The sequence below is a fragment of the Clinocottus analis genome, unplaced genomic scaffold (assembly GCF_023055335.1).
Source record: "Clinocottus analis isolate CAN_PGR_092001 unplaced genomic scaffold, fCliAna1.0.p SCAF_15, whole genome shotgun sequence".
Taxonomy (NCBI): Eukaryota; Metazoa; Chordata; class Actinopteri; order Perciformes; family Cottidae; genus Clinocottus; species Clinocottus analis.
The window spans coordinates 18021845-18043280 of record NW_027175876.1 but is presented as its reverse complement, the minus strand read 5'-3'; the positions used below and the strand labels follow the sequence as shown (position 1 = coordinate 18043280).

General features: G+C 48.5%; 1 protein-coding gene across 2 annotated transcripts in view; it reads right to left on the bottom strand.

The window, feature by feature from the left end:
• Window positions 1-8135: 8135 nt before the first annotated feature.
• The window catches only part of cd2ap (CD2-associated protein), a 48149-nt gene continuing 34848 nt past the window's right edge, over window positions 8136-21436 (bottom strand). Inside the window, exons 13-19 of one of the 2 annotated variants that reach the window (XM_068576758.1) lie at window positions 18875-19025; window positions 18661-18770; window positions 15815-15930; window positions 14098-14184; window positions 9121-9317; window positions 8585-8648; window positions 8136-8239 (exon numbers count right to left, since the gene is read on the bottom strand). In XM_068576758.1, coding sequence (XP_068432859.1) covers window positions 8198-8239; window positions 8585-8648; window positions 9121-9317; window positions 14098-14184; window positions 15815-15930; window positions 18661-18770; window positions 18875-19025 — 767 coding nt within the window. In that variant the 3' untranslated portion in view covers window positions 8136-8197. The other variant, XM_068576757.1, reaches the window with a different exon arrangement.

Below are 21436 nucleotides of genomic sequence, written 5' to 3'. Positions count from 1 at the left end.
CTGAGTCCGCTGCTCTTTATGTGCAACGTCGTACAAAGACCTGAAGGACCTCGGTGGAAAGATGAAGGCGAGGTGCAGAACTCCTTTTACGGATCTTCTGAAGAATAATTTGATTGCAACATCGTGCAGACGGTGAGCAGAAGAAAAGAAGAACGATATTGTCTTCTTGGTTCTGGAGTCGTGTCTCTGCTCATTCGTCTGATCCGCTGAACTCTACGAGTGTCCTCAAGCTGAAGACCACGGCGCTCTTCAAATGCCTCTGCCGGCGGTTTGAGACGTTTTGGATGATCCACTGAACGCCGGCGTGTTCCTCTCTTGTTACCTGTAAAGAGCCTTCAATTAAACACCTGACGAAGGTTTATTGTGTTATGTTTGGGAGAAGATTTAGATTTAAAGTTGGTTTGTTAGGTTAAATAAGGAAGCTTGTTGCATCACACCAGACGCCGAGGGGCCGAGCAGCGGATTGCACCGGAAATGAGAATCCCTGGAATGTTAATAAAATTGTTTAAAAAAAGAACAAGAGACAAAATTGTTGCATAAGATCTTCGAGTGCGGACTTGTGAGGAGCTTGAATTATCCTGCAGCAGATGAAACTGACATGTTTGTGTATTTTTATTGGTTTTACCGAGAGGGGCAACGTGATCCTTTCATCTCGTTCCTTTTATCCAGCGACAGCCGTTTGAGGCAAACATCGATTCCCAGACTGACGAGGCCTTCGTGTGGCGCTGAAGTACAATGAATGTTTATTGGTGAGTTGAACATGTGGGGAAAGTAGTTTTTTTGCATCTAGACCGAGATGTTCAGAAGTCTCACAAACAGGGACGCAAAGCTGAAGAGGCCGAGCAACAGGAAATGAGTGAAGGTCACACAACGCTGAGAAGAAGGTGGAAGCACACAAAGACCAAATGAAGGAACCTGAAAGGGAGAACGAGCCATTTAAAAAGAAACGCACAAACGGTTTCATTCATCAGGAGGACTCCCTGAAGGACTCCCTGGTGGACATCCTGATGGACTCCCTGAAGGACACCCTGAAGGACCCCCTGAAGGACACCCTGATGGACCCCCTGAAGGACCCCCTGAAGGACCCCCTGAAGGACAACCTGAAGGACCCCCTGAAGGACCCCCTGATGGACAACCTGAAGGACCCCCTGAAGGACACCCTGATGGACCCCCTGAAGGACCCCCTGAAGGACCCCCTGATGGACAACCTGAAGGACCCCCTGAAGGACAACCTGAAGGACAACCTGAAGGACAACCTGAAGGACTCCCTGAAGGACCCCCTGAAGGACCCCCTGAAGGACAACCTGAAGGACAACCTGAAGGACAACCTGAAGGACTCCCTGAAGGACCCCCTGAAGGACTCCCTGGTGGACTCCCTGAAGGACACCCTGATGGACTCCCTGAAGGACACCCTGAAGGACTCCCTGAAGGACACCCTGAAGGACTCCCTGAAGGACAACCTGATGGACTCCCTGAAGGACTCCCTGGTGGACTCCCTGATGGACTCCCTGATGGACCCTCTGATGGACTCCCTGGTGGACTCCCTGATGGACATCCTGATGGACATCCTGATGGACTCCCTGGTGGACTCCCTGGTGGACTCCCTGAAGGACTCCCCGAAGGACTCCCTGATGGACTCCCTGGTGGACATCCTGGTGGACTCCCTGGTGGACTCCCTGGTGGACATCCTGATGGACTCCCTGAAGGACTCCCTGATGGACTCCCTGATGGACTCCCTAAAGGACTCCCTGGTGGACTCCCTGATGGACACCCTAAAGGACTCCCTGGTGGACTCCCTGATGGACTCCCTGATGGACTCCCTGGTGGACTCCCTGGTGGACATCCTGATGGACTCCCTGGTGGACATCCTGGTGGACATCCTGGTGGACTCCCTAAAGGACTCCATGATGGACTCCATGATGGACTCCCTGGTGGACAACCTGATGGACTCCCTGATGGACATCCTGATGGACATCCTGATGGACTCCCTGGTGGACTCCCTGGTGGACTCCCTGAAGGACTCCCCGAAGGACTCCCTGATGGACTCCCTGGTGGACATCCTGGTGGACTCCCTGGTGGACTCCCTGGTGGACATCCTGATGGACTCCCTGAAGGACTCCCTGATGGACTCCCTGATGGACTCCCTAAAGGACTCCCTGGTGGACTCCCTGATGGACACCCTAAAGGACTCCCTGGTGGACTCCCTGATGGACTCCCTGGTGGACATCCTGGTGGACTCCCTGGTGGACTCCCTGGTGGACATCCTGATGGACTCCCTGGTGGACATCCTGGTGGACATCCTGGTGGACTCCCTAAAGGACTCCATGATGGACTCCATGATGGACTCCCTGGTGGACTCCCTGGTGGACTCCCTGGTGGACATCCTGATGGACTCCCTGGTGGACATCCTGGTGGACATCCTGGTGGACTCCCTAAAGGACTCCATGATGGACTCCATGATGGACTCCCTGGTGGACTCCCTGGTGGACTCCCTGGTGGACTCCCTGGTGGACTCCCTGATGGACTCCCTGATGGACTCCCTGGTGGACTCCCTGATGGACTCCCTGAAGGACTCCCTGAAGGACTCCCTGATGGACATCCTGATGGACATCCTGATGGACTCCCTGGTGGACTCCCTGGTGGACTCCCTGGTGGACTCCCTGGTGGACATCCTGGTGGACTCCCTGGTGGACTCCCTGGTGGACTCCCTGATGGACATCCTGGTGGACTCCCTGGTGGACTCCCTGGTGGACTCCCTGGTGGATGCCGTGCTTGCGTCTCTGCGTAAAACCAAGGTGTAAATGAGCCTCTAGGTCTATCTGTAAGTTTTGCTGTATCGCACATTTCAGCAACAAGTTGATTCAAAGTGCTTCACATAAAACCACTAAAAGCAGATTTCAAAACAGTCAAGAAAACATAAAACATTCAAGAAAAAATACAAATGAAATGAATAAAAGTTGCAGTGCAGTTTAAGAAATAAAATGCAGTAGTGAGATGCAGCATTGAGTCTAGTTCAATTAAAGGCAACAAACAGAAAAGTCTTCAATCTGGATTTAAATGAGCTGAGGGTCTCTAAGGGTCTCTAATGGTCTGTGAGGGTCTCTAAGGGTCTGTGAGGGTCTATAATGGTCTCTGAGGGTCTCTAAGGGTCTGTGAGGGTCTATAATGGTCTCTGAGGGTCTCTAAGGGTCTCAGCAGACCTGCAGCTTTCAGGGACCTTGATCCATAAATGTGGAGCAGAAAAGCTGAACGCTGCCTCTCCATGTTTAGTTCTGACTCTTGGAACAGAAAGTAGACCAGAACCAGACCACCTGAGGGGTCTGATGGTTCATAATGTAGACCAGAACCAGACTGGATGCTTCATAAGGTCGCAGCAGGTCACAAACATGCTTAGGCCCTGAACCATTCAGCGCTTTATAAACCAGCAGCAGGATTTTGAAGTCAATTCTTTGTTGGACAGGAAGCCAGAGCAAAGACCTGAGAACTGGAGCGATGTGATCCACGTTCCTGGTCTTAGTGAGAACTCGAGCTGCAGCGTTTTCTGGCACATCCAGATGTTGATTTCTTCACTGCATTGAGCCCTTGTATGGGATTATAATCCCCTGGTGACATAGTTATGTAGATGTGTGTGTCATCTGCATAACTATGATAACACACTTTGTTGTTCTTCATAATCTGAGCCAGTGGGAGCATGTAGATGTTGAACAGAAGAGGCCCCAGTGTTGAGCCTTGTGGAACACCACATGTCATGCTAGTCATGTGTAATTAGCTACCGACACAAAGTGTTGTCGGTCCTTTAAGTAGGATTCAAACCAGTTCAGTGCTGCTCCAGAGTCCCACCCAGACCTTCAGTCTGTCTAGTAGCACGTCATGATCGACCACGTCGAATGCAGCACTGAGGTCCAGTAGCACTAAGACTGAAGTTCTGCCGCTGTCTGTGTTTAAGTGGATGTCGTTAAAAACCTTAAGAGCAGTTTCAGTGCTGTGGTGCTGATGAAAGCCGGACTAGAAGACATCAAAACTGTTATTTTCGGCCAAGAAGTTGTTCAGCTGTTGAAAAAACACTTTTTCCATTATTTTACTTAAAATCAGGAGGTTTGATATTAACCTATAGTGTTTCAATAATTCAGGGTCTAAACTAGTCTTCTTCAGGAGAGGTTTAACAGCAGTTTTAGGGCTGGTGTGAAAACACCTGAGAGAAGGGATGTGTTGACAATCTGTAAAGATCACTGGTCATGCAGAGTGAAACGTGTTTGAGGAAGTGTGTTGGTAGAACATCCAGCAGCAGCAGCTTTCCACATGTTTAATGTCTTCCAGGCTTCTTTGGTCAATTGAATGAAATTGTGTCATGATATCTGAATGGATGTAGTTATTGTTTTTTGTTATAATGTCAGAGGACTGCTTTGCATGTTCGACATTATAATTTTGAAGTCTCTCTTTGTCGATACCAGTGAACCTGGAGAGAACCTGAGAGTTGTGTTGTACAGCAGACTGATATCGAAAGAATCGTCTTTAAACTCCATGCTGCAAACATTCATTTTGGAAAAGGGTTTTGCTTCACACCTGTTGAGCTCTTGATGATCAACGCCCGTTTAAACTTGTTTCATCTCACGCATTCAACGCAGAACCTTTTAAGCTTCTTAAGGGCGAGAAATCAAAGTTACAAAAGACACCGCTCATCCACTGAGGAGTAAAGCGCCGCCTCCTCGGTTCAGCACCCTGATAGCATCACGCCCTCACCACCTCACCCCTCATCCCCTCACCACCTCACCCTTCACCCCTCACCCTCTCACCCTGAACGCTTCCTCGTGAGGCGATAGCAGCCACTCAATACTTCCAAAACCACTGCTATTGTTTTTTTGAGTTGAAAATGTTCGAGACACAAATCAAACACAAAGGAAAGAAGAAGTCTGCGACAGTAAATAAAGATGATATTTATTCTTTTTTTTTGTTTTTTTTAAAGAATCTCAGGCTCATGCAAGGATACAGCTCTTGTAAACAAAAATCACTTAAAAATATGTTATAAATGTGCACAGATTTTCTTCTTCGTCGTCGTCTTGGTGTCAAACTCTGGAATGTACAACAGTGTGAAAGTTGAGTCGCATGACAGATATTACATGTATGTAAACATGCATGTATACATGTTTACATACATGTAGCCCGGTTAAACTGATTCAGAGCCTCTCGCTAAAGGAAGTGAGAGGCGCCGCTCTGGAAGGTCAGTAAACCGGATCCACTCAGACTCTAGAGGTCATCGTGGACCCTAGAGGTCATCGTGGACCCTAGAGGTCATCGTGGACTCTCGAGGTCATCGTGGACCCTAGAGGTCATCGTGGACTCTAGAGGTCATCGTGGACTCTAGAGGTCATCGTGGACCCTAGAGGTCATCGTGGACTCTAGAGGTCATCGTGGACTCTAGAGGTCATCGTGAACTCTAGAGGTCATCGTGGACCCTAGAGGTCATCGTGGACTCTAGAGGTCATCGTGGACTCTAGAGGTCATCGTGGACTCTAGAGGTCACGCTTAACGTCGAGGTCTCTGTGACAGTTTCGCGGACAGACGCCAGCGAAAAGCACACACACATTCACGCACACGTCCAACACGTGGAAGGAAGCCTGAGGATGATTAAAAAGCGAAAGTAACACTTGTTTAAGACATTTGTGAAAGACATGTTTAAAGATATTTTAAATTAAAAAGGAGAAGGAATGATATCAACCAGTAGATGTGACACGGTCGTGCAACATTTCAACTTGGAATTAAAAGTGTCTGCAGACACTGATCACCGCCGGCAGCATGAAGCGCTGCTCTGAGCCAACAGAGGACTGAAGCGCTGCAGCCAGAGCGCTAACACGCTACAGCCAGAGCGCTAACACGCTACAGCCAGAGCGCTAACGCGCTGCAGCCAGAGGGCTAACGCGCTACAGCCAGAGGGCTAACGCGCTGCAGCCAGAGGGCTAACGCGCTATAGCCAGAGGGCTAACGCGCTATAGCCAGAGCGCTAACGCGCTACAGCCAGAGGGCTAACGCGCTACAGCCAGTGGGCTAACGCGCTGCAGCCAGAGCGCTAACGCGCTACAGCCAGTGGGCTAACGCGCTGCAGCCAGAGCGCTAACGCGCTACAGCCAGTGGGCTAACGCGCTGCAGCCAGAGGGCTAACGCGCTACAGCCAGTGGGCTAACGCGCTGCAGCCAGAGGGCTAACGCGCTACAGCCAGTGGGCTAACGCGCTACAGCCAGAGCGCTAACGCGCTACAGCCAGAGGGCTAACGCGCTGCAGCCAGAGGGCTAACGCGCACGCTGGACGTTAGTTCTGCTCGCTCCTGTGGCCCTGAAGTGAGGAATCCACTTGTAGAAATGATAGAAACATGAAAAAGGTCCAGAAGGCAGCAGGAGTTGCTGCTCTGGTTTCTAAGCCTCGTCCTGGAGCTGCGATGTGAACGCTTCAGCCGTCAGCTCTCTGAGAACATTAGCTGTGCTAGCAGCTTTGAGCTGAATGCTAACACGCCGCAAAGATGGGTTCGCAAACGGCATGACCAATTTTACTTTTTGTTCTTTTATTGCGGACTGTAAAATGCAACTATTTAAAAAAGTTAATATATTAATATGGGCCTTGAAGATCCAGTATCGGTCAGGCAACAATGTTAATGTGGAAGTTTGGCCCGTTAGCATGCTAACATTTGCTAATATTCAATAAGTGCAGCTGAAGATGGTGTTTCATTATTTATTAAAGGATTAGAAAGTATAAACAGATTAAAAACCTGCCGTGAGCTCACGGTCCAGCCTGCTGATACGTTTCTGAAAGTGAGAGGATTCCTGAAGACATCAGGATGCATCTTCTGGGTCAAATCAATAACGTCGATCAGTTCATGATGTCGCACAAAAAAACAAACTAAAATCAGGTGGCTGCAAACACAGGATTCACCTTTTGGTGACCATGAACGCACCACGTTTATATGCAATCAATAACGTGTCCATGGACAGATTCCAGTCTGGACCCTCGTAGCGGTCGCTAGCTCGGGAGCTACGATGCTAAGCGGCTAAACAGACAAACAGATTGCACCAATTTCACCCTGGATTGTCTTGTTTTTCTTCCACCAAACTTCCACCAAGAATAAGTAAAGGATTATACAATCTCGTAAAAGAAAAAAAAAGAATAAATCTACGCGGAGGGGATTTAATTAATGTCCGTTCACTCGTTCACGATGATTCCAGTTAGTGAGGACGAGAAGAGAGCATGAGGGGTGAGGACCACTGATGGTCAGGCACCGCATGGGAGATGGAGGGATGGAGGGATGGAGGGAGGAAGGAGATTCAGAGGTATCCAGATTAAAAGCGTATTGCAGAGATGATCAACAACCTTGAGAACGGAGGTCTCTCTCTCTCTCTCTCTCTCTCTCCCTCCCTCCCCCTCGTGTGCATAACCTGCAGAATATAAAACTCTGGTTAAAATATTCCGTGCGAGTGAGACGGTTTGACAACAATAGAAGCGACCAGCGGAGGAAGAGAAGAGATATAAGATTTAACTCTGCGCGTCAGTAGACTTCAAAAATATAGATCTACAATATATCAATATATCATGCTGCAAACGCTCCGTTACAAAGACTTCATATAACTCACTGTTTGTATTACTCTATTGTTGTCTTTTCTTCTTGTACTGAACAGGCACAGTAGTGTAACCCTGGGTAGGAACGTGGGATAAAAAGATAAAACATATAAAAAGAGGAAAGAAAGCGCCGGGAAGAGAGGAACGATTACTCACGACGAGGAATCACACGACGCTGAATTTAAGCATCGAGAAAACAAACAGAAGAAGAAGGCGAGGAAAACAAGCGCTCCCCTGCTTCACACAAAGTCAGTAGTACTGAGAGACGCTGACAGGGGAGGGAGTGCAGTGAGAAGTAAGGCCTCGTTGTTTTTCTTTTGTTGTGTTGGCGAAAACAAATCAAAGAAAAGAAACAAACATTTGTCACCTAACGACGTCTACCTGGAGAATGTTCTATATGTGCAAAAGTGTAAATCTTACAGATATGTGGAGACTTTATTTCATAGAAAAAAAGAAAAGAAAAGGATTGAGTTGGAGGTGACCCCTCCCCTCCCCTCCTGCCCCCCCCCCCCCCCCCCCCCGCCCCCCCGCTGCTCTGATTGGTCCAGCAGGTGGATGATGACCTCGAGGCTCGCCGTCGATCAGGACGCCGGCTTCACGTTGAGTGGACGGTGCGCTTCAGTTTCTCTATCTCCATCTGCAAGGACACACACACACACACACACACACACACACACACACACACACACACACACACACACACACTGATGGGATGTTCTCTCTATTTGACAGGGAGGGGGTCCCTCCGCCTCCACCTGACAGGTGGGGAAGGTGCGAGCGCTGAACCAGAGGGTCCCGCCCACCTGTCAATCACTCTCACCACTTCAGCCTGCTGCTGCACACGCCCTGCGCACGTGCACGGTGCTAAACGTGCACGGTGCTTAACGTGTGCGGTGCCTTTGCGCTGGTCCTCGTCAACGCTTCACTAATGAGGCATGGATGTGGACGGCGCAGCGTGTGTTGCCATGGTGATCGATGTTACCTGCAGGGCCACGCGCTTCAGCCTCTCCTCATCCAGCTCTCCTCTCAGATCTGCTATCTCTTTCCTGGAAATAAACACACACACAGACTCATTAGTGTATCGCAGCGTACAAACAAAGGTTCACACGCGTGAATCACTTTCATTTGAAATGAAATGAATGTTGAAAGGCCGACGCGCTGAAGAGCCTCTCAGGGAGCGAAGTGTCAATCACAATCATGCTAAGCACCGCCACGGAGCTGCAGCTCAGTTCATAACAATGCTCAGTGACGCGTCGTGATCGTACGGAGACAAACAGCACGTTCCTTCAGGAGCTTTCTATTCTAAGAGGTCCCGACCAGTTGAACCTGGAAGAACCTGATCCGGTCGGAAAGAAACCCGAGCGCAGACGTTTCAGTACGAGGAGAAGCAGAGAAGACCACGGGACGTCTGAAGCAAAGCGACTGCAGAGTCTTCTGGAAATGAAAGGACCGCCCTCTCCAGTAAAGACAGCGACGGCGCCCCCTGAGCCCCGTTCCCGTCCACGCGGGCGGCTTTACATTTGCTGGGCCTTGAGCAGCTCCACGGACATCAGCAGCTCCTTCATCTGGCCCCGCAGCTCCTCCAGCTGGCCGCCGGCGTCGTCGGGCTCCAGACGGGACCGACTGCTCTCCGAGCTCGGGGCGGCCGCCGGGCCCGGCTTGGCCTCGGAGGGCCGGAGGGGCGACGGGGACTGGGACGAGGTGTTTGTGGAAGGCTGTGGAAGAACGTAAGACACGAGACAGTCAGACACACAGACAGGGATTCACCAAATGTGTCATTCTGCAGATGTTCCCTCACAGATGCTCTTCAGACCCGTCACGTCTCTGATCCTTTGTGCAGAGCTCGTCATTGCATCATTTACAATGACTCTTTAAACCGGGGCAATATGTCAGGAATACGCAGCATGTGGGTGACTTGAGATTTATTAGACTCTTTCACATCGTTTCATCGTCTTTGACTTTATTTTCCGTAGCACTGCGCTCCCAGGGGCCGATCACACGGGACGAGTTTCATAAAAGCGCAGCCGCTTCAAAAACACCTTGACAAAAGCGCCTGTGGAGCACAGCCTGCCAGCACAACCAGGCGATAAAACTTCATTTACAAAATGGATTCAAGCAGACGTGGCGCCCTTGCTGTGTTGCGGGAGGACGACGAGAAAAAAGTGTCCCAAAAAAGCGAGGTTTTGAGTTTATATTTAAATAAAATAAGAGGAAAGAGTACGGCGAACACCACCATCTATTCCGTGAATTGAGTCTGGATGGCGAGCGCCTCTGAGCAGCAGAGTCGTGTTTCCATCTAGAATTGTAAAGCTCTTCATAATTAAGGACCGCTAACATTAGCGCCTCGTTAGAGGGAAGCCATTTTCTTTTGAATTCCCCGCTATTCACACCACACGAACACAGGAAGGGGTAAAGCCCGCCTCTCGCTTGATCCCATTGGCTGCCTCGGCAGAGCGTGACAGTGACGAGCTGTGCGACTCTGTGCATTGCGTTTAAAAGGCGCATGAAAGGCGTACCAGAGGAACACAACGGTGTTGCTAGCGACGTGTTTTTGAGCGTCTGGAGAGATCGGCCCCTCAGAGCAGCATCTCAAAAAGAGACAGAGACCTGCAGGGAAAGGGCTATTGTTGGGCTGAACCTCTCACCACCAACATGGACTTGTGGACCCGCGTGGCAGCAGACTTTCCCGTCGATGCTTTTATCACGTCGTTCTCTCGGGACAGAACTAGAAAGGTGCACGGCGGCTTCACGGACACGAGCGCGCTCGGCTTGTTGAGGCGTTATCTTCAGAGGCTTCTTATCGCTCACACCTCCTGCTGTCTGCAGAGTTATGAGGAGTATCGCTTGCACATAGTGAACAACAATGAGGAAACTATAATCGCAATAGGATTGTTTTCTCTTGAGTTTAGTCTTGTGCTAATTAGAAAGGGGATCCCTTCAGGATGAGGATGGATGATCCAGTGACTCAACACACAGGCGGCTGGCTTCAGGACACCACACGTATCCTCAAAGAAACACACGGGTCATCTTTTAAATGAAGCCCCCCAATGAGCAATCCCGGTCCTCAGCCATGAAATGTGTCTGCATGTGAAGTATCTCGTGTGTCCTTGTGGGCGACGGCTGCAGGTGAAGCGGGCCGCTGAGAACAAGACGACGCGCACAAGCTTTTGGGTTATTAGCGCTCCAAGCTAGGCTTTACTCCGCCGGCCTCTTGTGTTTGTTTGTTTTTATAACAATAGATGATCTGCCCCCCCCCCCGCTGAGAGGCTGGGTCTAATTGGTCTCGGTCTGTCCATCCAGACGACATCGCCTCGGAGGCGATTAATGACCTGCTGGCTGAGCAGCAGGCTGGTCCTGCCTCGCCCGCTGGGAGCGCCGCCAATTACCTGCCTCGCTCTTCCTGTTGTTGATTCATGGTCCCCGAGGAGCTCACAAAACCTCACGGACATGAGGCCGGGCTACATGATGGCAACTAACTATTCATCAGGCAACAGCTGACTGACACAGTGGTGTTTACTCAACTCATCGTTAGGTCTGGAAAATGTAAAACAACAACCTGTCAGCGTTTCTTTTGTTTCACCACATTGTTCACGCGCTCCCTTCAACTCGTCTCTCCAGTAATTAGACGGGTCCTGGTGGGCGACCCCGCTGTGTACCCTCACACCTATCTGCTCTCCAGTGAAGCTCATCAAGGCTCTTTTTCATTGTTCTGCTTTCCTGACCCCTGCTGATTGGTTCGCTCTGTGTTTATAATTTCTGGGTAAAAAACAGACAGAGAGCTGACGAGCTGCTAACTAAATTATATCTATAGATCAGAATCTTGCTGATGTGAACTCAGACAAAACAGATGTTACTCCACAGTAATGATAGTTACTCTAGACGGCATCGCCCTGACTGAGTCATCTTCTATCAGACTCGTTCACATCTCAAGGGCTGCTTTTGTATATTACCCCACTAGAGAGATCATAGTACTATATTACCCCACTAGAGAGATCATAGTACTATATTACCCCACTAGAGAGATCATAGTACTATATTACCCCACTAGAGAGATCATAGTACCATGTTACCCCACTAGAGAGATCATAGTACTATATTACCCCACTAGAGAGATCATAGTACTATATTACCCCACTAGAGAGATCATAGTACCATGTTACCCCACTAGAGAGATCATAGTACTATATTACCCCACCAGAGAGACCATAGTACCATATTACCCCACCAGAGAGACCATAGTACCATATTACCCCACCAGAGAGACCATAGTACCATATTACCCCACTAGAGAGATCATAGTACCATATTACCCCACTAGAGAGACCATAGTACTATATTACCCCACTAGAGAGATCATAGTACTATATTACCCCACTAGAGAGACCATAGTACTATATTACCCCACTAGAGAGACCATAGTACCATATTACCCCACTAGAGAGATCATAGTACCATATTACCCCACTAGAGAGATCATAGTACCATGTTACCCCACTAGAGAGATCATAGTACTACATTACCCCACTAGAGAGATCATAGTACCATGTTAACCCCACCAGAGAGACCATAGTACCATATTACCCCACTAGAGAGACCATAGTACTATATTACCCCACTAGAGAGACCATAGTACTATATTACCCCACTAGAGAGATCATAGTACCATATTACCCCACTAGAGAGATCATAGTACTATATTACCCCACTAGAGAGATCATAGTACCATATTACCCCACTAGAGAGATCATAGTACCATATTACCCCACTAGAGAGATCATAGTACCATATTACCCCACTAGAGAGATCATAGTACCATATTACCCCACTAGAGAGATCATAGTACCATATTACCCCACTAGAGAGATCATAGTACCATATTACCCCACTAGAGAGATCATAGTACTATATTACCCCACTAGACTACGTGTGGTTCCTTAAAACATGGGTTGGGGTTCAGGGCCTTCATTCATCAAGCTCCTCTTCTGTGGAACTAGCTTCCACTTTCAGTCCAGGAGACAGAGAGAGTAACTCAAGACTTCCCTCTTTGACAAAGCTTATAGTTAGGACCAGTTCAGGTCTATAGTTAGGACTGGTTTCAGGTCTATAGTTAGGACCAGTTCAGGTCTATAGTTAGACTGGTTTAGGTCTATAGTTAGGCTGGTTCAGGTTTATAGTTAGGCTGGTTCAGGTTTATAGTTAGGACTGGTTTCAGGTCTATAGTTAGGACTGGTTCAGGTCTATAGTTAGGCTGGTTCAGGTTTATAGTTAGGACTGGTTTCAGGTCTATAGTTAGGACTGGTTTCAGGTTTATAGTTAGGACTGGTTCAGGTCTATAGTTAGGACTGGTTCAGGTCTATAGTTAGGCTGGTTCAGGTTTATAGTTAGGACCGGTTTCAGGTCTATAGTTAGGCTGGTTTCAGGTCTATAGTTAGGCTGGTTTCAGGTCTATAGTTAGGCTGGTTCAGGTCTATAGTTAGGCTGGTTTCAGGTCTATAGTTAGGCTGGTTTCAGGTCTATAGTTAGGCTGGTTTCAGGTCTATAGTTAGGCTGGCTCAGGTCTATAGTTAGGCTGGTTTCAGGTCTATAGTTAGGACTGGTTTCAGGTCTATAGTTAGGCTGGCTCAGGTTAGTCCTGCTCCAGCGTCTAGATATGCTGCTATAGGTCTAGACTGCTGGGGCATCTGAGGATACACTGAGCTCCTCCTCTCCTCTTCTCTCTCTCCTCCTCTCTCTCTCCTCCTCTCTCTCTCTCCTCTCTCTCTCTCTCCTTCTCTCTCTCCTCCTCTTCTCTCTCTCTCTCCTCCTCTCTCTCTCCTCTTCTCTCTCCTCCTCTCTCTCTCCTCTTCTCTCTCCTCCTCTCTCTCTCCTCTTCTCTCTCCTCCTCTCTCTCTCCTCTTCTGTCTCCTCCTCTCTCTCTCCTCCTCTCTCTCTCCTCCTCTCTCTCTCCTCCTCTCTCTCTCCTCCTCTCTCTCTCCTCCTGGATGAATTCATGTCTCTTCAGTGCAAGTGACCAACTCATTGAAAAACACAAGGACTCTACTTCTGCCGCTAATAGAGCCGCTATAAGCCTACAGACTGGCCCTTTAATCCTGCTTCAAAGTGAGGACGTGGAGGTCAAATGATTAACATCCTGTAGACTATACGTGGTCTTCATTGATCTATACGTGGTCTTCATTGATCGTGTGGTCTTCATTGATCTATACGTGGTCTTCATTGATCGTGTCGTGTGCACGGGGTCTAGAGCCCATACACACTGTCATTCTGATGCTGGTGCTGCAACGGGACAGCATTTAGGAGACCACAATACTGAGACCTCAACACACGTTGTGTGCTCCGCAATACCATATTACACATATTATATTTAACATAACACAACGACTTTGAAAAACAAAGTTTTTAAAGAGAATATAGAGACGTGTTTATGAGTTATCATTTAATGGACGCTGTACCATTTGCCGTGTTCGTCGTCAGGTGAAAGAAGGCGCTCGACGTTACCTTTCTGGTTTCTGTCAGCTTTGGTTTGGCGGCAGCATCCTCCTCATCGAACTTGAAGGCTTTCTCCACGCTCACCTCCTTGGTGGGCTGCAAAGCAAAAGTATGATTCACATCAACATTCGATTAGATGTTTAAGCGCACAGCTTCCTGCTCGGGATAGTGCCGATCCCCAGTGACGTCTGACAGTTACTCTCACACCGTCGGCTGGACAAAGTGCAGCCGAGTGACGCGTTGAGGGAAGTGTGACTGCTCTGAAAGACGATGATGCAGTGTGTGACGGGGTCTGCTTGTGTGTGTGTGTGTGTGTGAGCGTGACAGAGGGTGAATGAGTGAAGGGTTGTGATGGGTACCGCAGCGCTGAGGGACGTCAGAGTGAAAGGAAAATCAATGGAGTGCTACATCCATTACAGAAGAAAGCGAGAAAAGAAGAAAAAAAATCTTATTTGCCAGACAGTTTTTAATGGTAGCCATATCGACGCTCATAACCTGTTCAACCTATCTGAGAAATGAAACTTTAATACGAGAGCCTCATGAAAGCTTTCTTTGATTAGTAGAGATCTATCTGCAAAACATAGGAACTTGATTGTCTGGTTGAGTTACAACTGTACAGTGTCTTCTCCTCAACATGCCGACATGGTGGACAGTCATGGTCGACTCAATGTGAGGATGAAGAGGTCCCTATCTGGTTGTGTAGGTGATGAGGTTGTGTAGGTATAGAGGTCCCTTTCTGGTTGTGTAGGTGATGTGGTCCCTATCTGGTTGTGTAGTGGATGTGGTCCGTATCTGGTTGTGTGGATGCTGTGGTCCCTTTCTGGTTGTGTGGATGCTGTGGTGTCTATCTGGTTGTGTAGGTATAGTGGTCCCTATCTGGTTGTGTAGGTGATGTGGTCCCTATCTGGTTGTGTAGGTGATGTGGTCCCTATCTGGTTGTGTGGATGCTGTGGTCCCTTTCTGGTTGTGTGGATGCTGTGGTGTCTATCTGGTTGTGTAGGTATAGTGGTCCCTATCTGGTTGTGTGGATGCTGTGGTGTCTATCTGGTTGTGTGGATGCTGTGGTGTCTATCTGGTTGTGTAGGTATAGTGGTCCCTATCTGGTTGTGTGGATGCTGTGGTCCCTTTCTGGTTGTGTGGATGCTGTGGTGTCTATCTGGTTGTGTAGGTATAGTGGTCCCTATCTGGTTGTGTGGATGCTGTGGTGTCTATCTGGTTGTGTGGATGCTGTGGTGTCTATCTGGTTGTGTAGGTATAGTGGTCCCTATCTGGTTGTGTGGATGCTGTGGTGTCTATCTGGTTGTGTGGATGCTGTGGTGTCTATCTGGTTGTGTGGATGCTGTGGTGTCTATCTGGTTGTGTGGATGCTGTGGTGTCTATCTGGTTGTGTAGGTATAGTGGTCCCTATCTGGTTGTGTAGGTGCTGTGGTGTCTATCTGGTTGTGTGGATGCTGTGGTGTCTATCTGGTTGTGTAGGTATAGTGGTCCCTATCTGGTTGTGTGGATGATGTGGTGTCTATCTGGTTGTGTGGATGCTGTGGTGTCTATCTGGTTGTGTAGGTATAGTGGTCCCTATCTGGTTGTGTGGATGATGTGGTGTCTATCTGGTTGTGTAGGTATAGTGGTCCCTATCTGGTTGTGTGGATGCTGTGGTGTCTATCTGGTTGTGTAGGTGCTGTGGTGTCTATCTGGTTGTGTGGATGCTGTGGTGCTTGTGTGCGCTCACCGAATGTCCGCCGCCAAACTGGGCGGGCAGCCTCCTGCCAGGCATCTTTGGTCTGTTAGCCGTGGGGTGAGAGAGCTTCTCCGAGGTCGACGACAACTCGTCAAAGCTCATCAGATCTGTTGGGGACAGAGACCGAGGAGGCACAGCGGTGAGTAACGAGAACATCGACTCACGAGCTCACTCGTTCAATTCAAAATGCAGCCAGTTGGTCCTGAACTTTGAACTGCTGACACGGCGATGAGCGAGCGCGTGGCAGAGGGAGGACGCTCCTTAGACTGCTTCACAACACTACATCAACCAACAGGGACTGTTTAGACCCACAACCAGTTTAACAATAAAGTGGTTTGTGAGATTACATTTAAATGCGTCAGGATAATGTTGTAATCTCACCTCGCCGCATGTTTTTGTCATGTTTGTGTGTTCTCCTAACCTGCAGAGGTAATAATATACTCTATGGATGAGAACGCACAACATGACATACAAGCTTTAAAGAGCAACTATTTCAATGGTTTGTGTATGTGCTAATAGTAAAAGTAAATAAAAGATAATTCATCAAGAACACACAGCTGCAGGCCGGCCCGCCCACATGGCCGGCACGTTGGTTCACACAGTTTGTGTAGTACAGTGTTGAGAAACTACAGTTAAGTAGTAGTTTAGTTAATCAGACAGCAGCAGACAGGTCAGAACAAACTACCAGACGGGTCTCGTTCATGGGCAACACTGACCCATTTTGAAAATGTGAAATGGAAGTGAAATGGTCGTTACAGCCTCTAAGTGCATATTGCATCAAGGTCACGTGTCCTCTGGAGCCGGAAAGTATTAATGGAAGTGTTCCAGCAATAAAGTACACAAGCTTGAACATTGGTGCACGTTGGAACACACACACTCTGTGTCTGTAGGATGCGTTGGTGCGTACGCTGCTGCAGCACCAATCCTCTGGACGTGTTTCCACTGAGAGGTAACGTCAAGTCCTTACCTCTACACATGCTACACGCTACATGCTACATGCTACGTCATTTAAGTCTGAACACATTGTCAAACAGACATCGGGCGACTGCTGATAAAGCGAGGTGCGGTCATACGGAGACTCTGCGTGCACAGTCTCTGCTCTGCACCGTTTGGGGTTTTAATGTGAACGACCAGGGATCAGCTTTGAGGTTTAATAACCAGCGTTTGGAGAAAAAAAAGAGAAAAGAAAGACGGAATTAGGTAAACGAGATTGGAATAAATTATTGAATGTAAAAAAACATCTTTTGACACGATAAAGTTAGCGCCACAGAGTAAACTTGGAGGACGAGTTGAGTTTGCATCAACAGGAAGGGAAAGTCAGGTCCAAGTCTTACAAAACAACTACCAACTAATCGAGGACGGAGTGAGTCTGTCACACTGCAGCTGCTGTGGTGCCGCTTCACTCTGCCGCTTCACTCTGCCGCTTCACTCTGCCGCTTCACTCTGCCGCTTCACGCGCCAACCTGCTGCAGTCGGAAGAGCGACGCATGGGACGGCAGGCAGAGAGATGGGATAGCACACGCAGCAACGTGTGTGTGTGTACGTATGTGTGTGTGTGTGCGTGGACACACACACACCACCGTGTGAGCGATGTGGTGTGTTAGCACGTGGGCTTCGCGTGCAGCCTGGTACCAACAGAAGCTCTCCGGCGTGAAGGAATAACAGACCATTTGGTTTGGCTCCATTGAATCCATCTTCTCGTCTTCTGTTCATCACTTAACACTCGTCCTCCTCTCTCAAAACTATCCATCTTTTCAATTACCTCTCTCCCGTTTAGTTCCCTCGTCACCACCTGTCTCTCTCTCTCTGCTGTGATGTTTTATTGAAGGCTCATTTGCATGTTGATGCACAGCTCAAATTGTTCAAAACCCGACAGCTGCAAACAGCTGATTGACAAGGTGTTGAGAAGGAAACGTGAACTGCTTTTATATAGAGATTCCTCTCCAGAGCATCGAAGCCCAAACCACAGCGGTTACATCAGCTCAGGACGACTTGAGTGACTCATGATACTCATGATCTCAAAGATTGTCCATACTTTGTGACAAATAATTGATTATATTCAATAAACAGATAAACCACTTTGCTATATAAATAGATCTTTGTACTTATAAAATGAAAATGGAAAAATTATTCCCCGAAACTCCAGAGGACATACAAACAAAAACAAACTGGAGAAGCCTTCCGGACATAAACTGATCAGACTGATATATATATATATATATATATATATATATATATATATATATATATATATATATATATATATATATATATATACACACACACACACACACACACACACACAGCAGTTCCACTTCAGGGGCATCTGGGTAACAGGACCTGTACGCTTGTGTACTTTTCGAGCCTCTCATCCACTCAAAGTGCTTCAACGCTCCTCGACCTCCTTCCCATCTCTACAGCTCACATTCATGCAACACTCACACACTGAAGGCAACGCTCGGTGTCTTGCTCAAGGACACACAGGCACGAATCAGCACCGGTCCTCTGGTGGAAGGACGACCCGTCACCCACGTGGGTCACGCGTGTTCCTGAGCATGTGTGAGTGTCGGTTATGTGTGTGGAGTTCCTAGAAGTCAGCCTGCGAGCCGTCACACATAAGCGGCGCTCGCTGTTTCAGCAATCGTCATGTGGGGAACGAACCCATGAACCGACTGACACGCCTCTGGAGTTCAGCGCGGGAAGGAAAGTGGTTCTGTCTCACTGGTGGAACATTACCTTCCTCCCTCCAGGGCGTGTGTTCAAATATTCAAGAGTCTGACATAACTACAAACACCAACGACCTCCATCAACCAGGACTCTGACACCTCCGTACGTACCCGTATCAGAGGACTTCTCCCCCCAGTCCCCGGACAGCGTTTTGGGCTTGGTGGGTAACAGCGGCTCGAAGTCGGACTTCGGCCGCGTGGGAGGCCCCTCTCCATTGTGCCTGCAGAGAGAGGGGAACCTGTTCACCAGGCACTGACTGGACTCCTGGGAGCAGCTGCATGCTGACACATCTACCGGAGCTGACGCTGGCCCTGAAGCACTCACTTGAGGTTCGGCGAGGGAGCCAGAGGCTTGTCCGGCCTCTTCGGGAGGAAGCCTCCCGGCCTGCCCTTCCCGGGAGGGGGGACCGGCTTTTTGGGCGGGACCACCGGCGCCGTGGGCTTGGATGGTTTGTGTTCCAGCACGGGCCTGTCGACTGAAAACAGAGAAGAGAGTTGATGTGGGTGAAACTGTGAGTAATGACAGAGAAACAGAGAGGAGACAATCTACGCAAACTGTCTGAATTCACTTCCCTGCAATCAACTTGACAATGAAGCGCGGGAGGCCGAGGCCCATCATTCTGAAGCTGGAGTCTGAAAAAGCCAATTTGTTTTCGTGCAGGACAAATTGATGTTTGACGTGTTCATCTGCCGATAAGGTTTGTCCTCACGTCAACGTCTCGTCACCGGTCTCATTGCTTTGGGTGAGACTTGTGCATTCTCTCTCCTGACCACCAGGGGGCGACTCCTCTGGTTGTATAGAAGTCTATGCTGCATGTGTTAAAGCTGCATTCTCTCTCCTGACCACCAGGGGGCGACTCCTCTGGTTGTATAGAAGTCTATGCTTCATGTGTTAAAGCTGCATTCTCTCTCCTGACCACCAGGGGGCGACTCCTCTGGTTGTATAGAAGTCTATGCTGCATGTGTTGAAGCTGCATTCTCTCTCCTGACCACCAGGGGGCGACTCCTCTGGTTGTATAGAAGTCTATGCTGCATGTGTTAAAGCTGCATTCTCTCTCCTGACCACCAGGGGGCGACTCCTCTGGTTGTATAGAAGTCTATGCTTCATGTGTTAAAGCTGCATTCTCTCTCCTGACCACCAGGGGGCGACTCCTCTGGTTGTATAGAAGTCTATGCTGCATGTGTTGAAGCTGCATTCTCTCTCCTGACCACCAGGGGGCGACTCCTATGGTTGTATAGAAGTCTATGCTTCATGTGTTAAAGCTGCATTCTCTCTCCTGACCACCAGGGGGCGACTCCTCTGGTTGTATAGAAGTCTATGCTTCATGTGTTAAAGCTGCATTCTCTCTCCTGACCACCAGTGGGCGACTCCTCTGGTTGTATAGAAGGAAGTCTATGCTTCATGTGTTAAAGCTGCATTCTCTCTCCTGACCACCAGGGGGCGACTCCTCTGGTTGTATAGAAGTCTATGCTTCATGTGTTAAAGCTGCATCATCTCTTCTGACCACCAGGGGGCGACTCCTCTGGTTGTATAGAAGTCTATGCTTCATGTGTTAAAGCTGCATCCTCTCTCCTGACCACCAGGGGGCGACTCCTCTGGTTGTATAGAAGTCTATGCTTCATGTGTTAAAGCTGCATCATCTCTTCTGACCACCAGGGGGCGACTCCTCTGGTTGTATAGAAGTCTATGCTTCATGTGTTAAAGCTGCATTCTCTCTCCTGACCACCAGGGGTCGACTCCTCTGGTTGTATAGAAGTCTACGCTTCATGTGTTAAAGCTGCATTCTCTCTCCTGACCACCAGGGGGCGACTCCTCTGGTTGTATAGAAGTCTATGCTTCTATACACTCTCTGTACTGTGGAGCGCCGGCAGCAGCTGGAAGTCAGACCCAGGAGAAAGAAAGAAAACCAGCGTTTGCAGGAATCAGTTTTGCTGCTTTCCAACAGTTTTGTTGTTTTTCACACAATATAGAAACAGCTTCAGTCTCTGTTTGGCTGAATTCTCTCATCTCTGGAGCTTGTTGCTGGCTCACAGAGTGAAGTGTGTTTGTCACCAGGAAACTAACTAAATTGCTCAGAATGACTTTACCACTTGGATGAAGTCCTGAGGACTCCAGACCACAGCTGTGTTTTTCTTCATTCAAGACGGGAGGAAGTTGATGCAGCTCACAGATAATAATTGTCACATCACATCAATAACAGATTTTTATGCTCTAAATGCCCCACGTTTACATTTGCATGTGAGCGTGGGGCCGGCGGCTCCGTTAGCGTGAGCGCCGATGAATGAGTGATGCTCGCTGACGTCGCCGCGGGCGAGAGGAGAACATGGCGGCAACACGCTTCACGACTCGAGGGTTAACCTCATGTCAGGAGACTGCCGTGAAGGAAACCTCATTAAAAACACCTCGAGATTGCTGAAAGTTCTTCACATATTCACTGAAGATTAGAAAGAAATATATATTTTATGATGACAGGAGATTTAGTAACGACCTCGCAGTATTTGACTTGTTTAATTTAATCGTCTTATTAAATGATCGTATGATATTTAAATCATGGAGTGTCATTACTGACTAAAATCTACATTTACTACACACCCAATTACACTATTATTCTGTTATTGATCATCAGTTTTAATATTGATTTAAGAAAAACTCCATGCAGCCAAATTGAATTATAAATGCACACACACACACACACACACACACACACACACACACACACACACACACACACACACACACACACACACACACCTTAAAACCAGGTCTGAACCCTCAAACAAGCTTTCAAAGAAATGAGCACCGGCCAACATGTCCCCACTCTGAGGGTTAAAAACAAGTCCCGGTCCTCACGATGTACTAAACACAAACCTCTCACTTTCTCTCTCT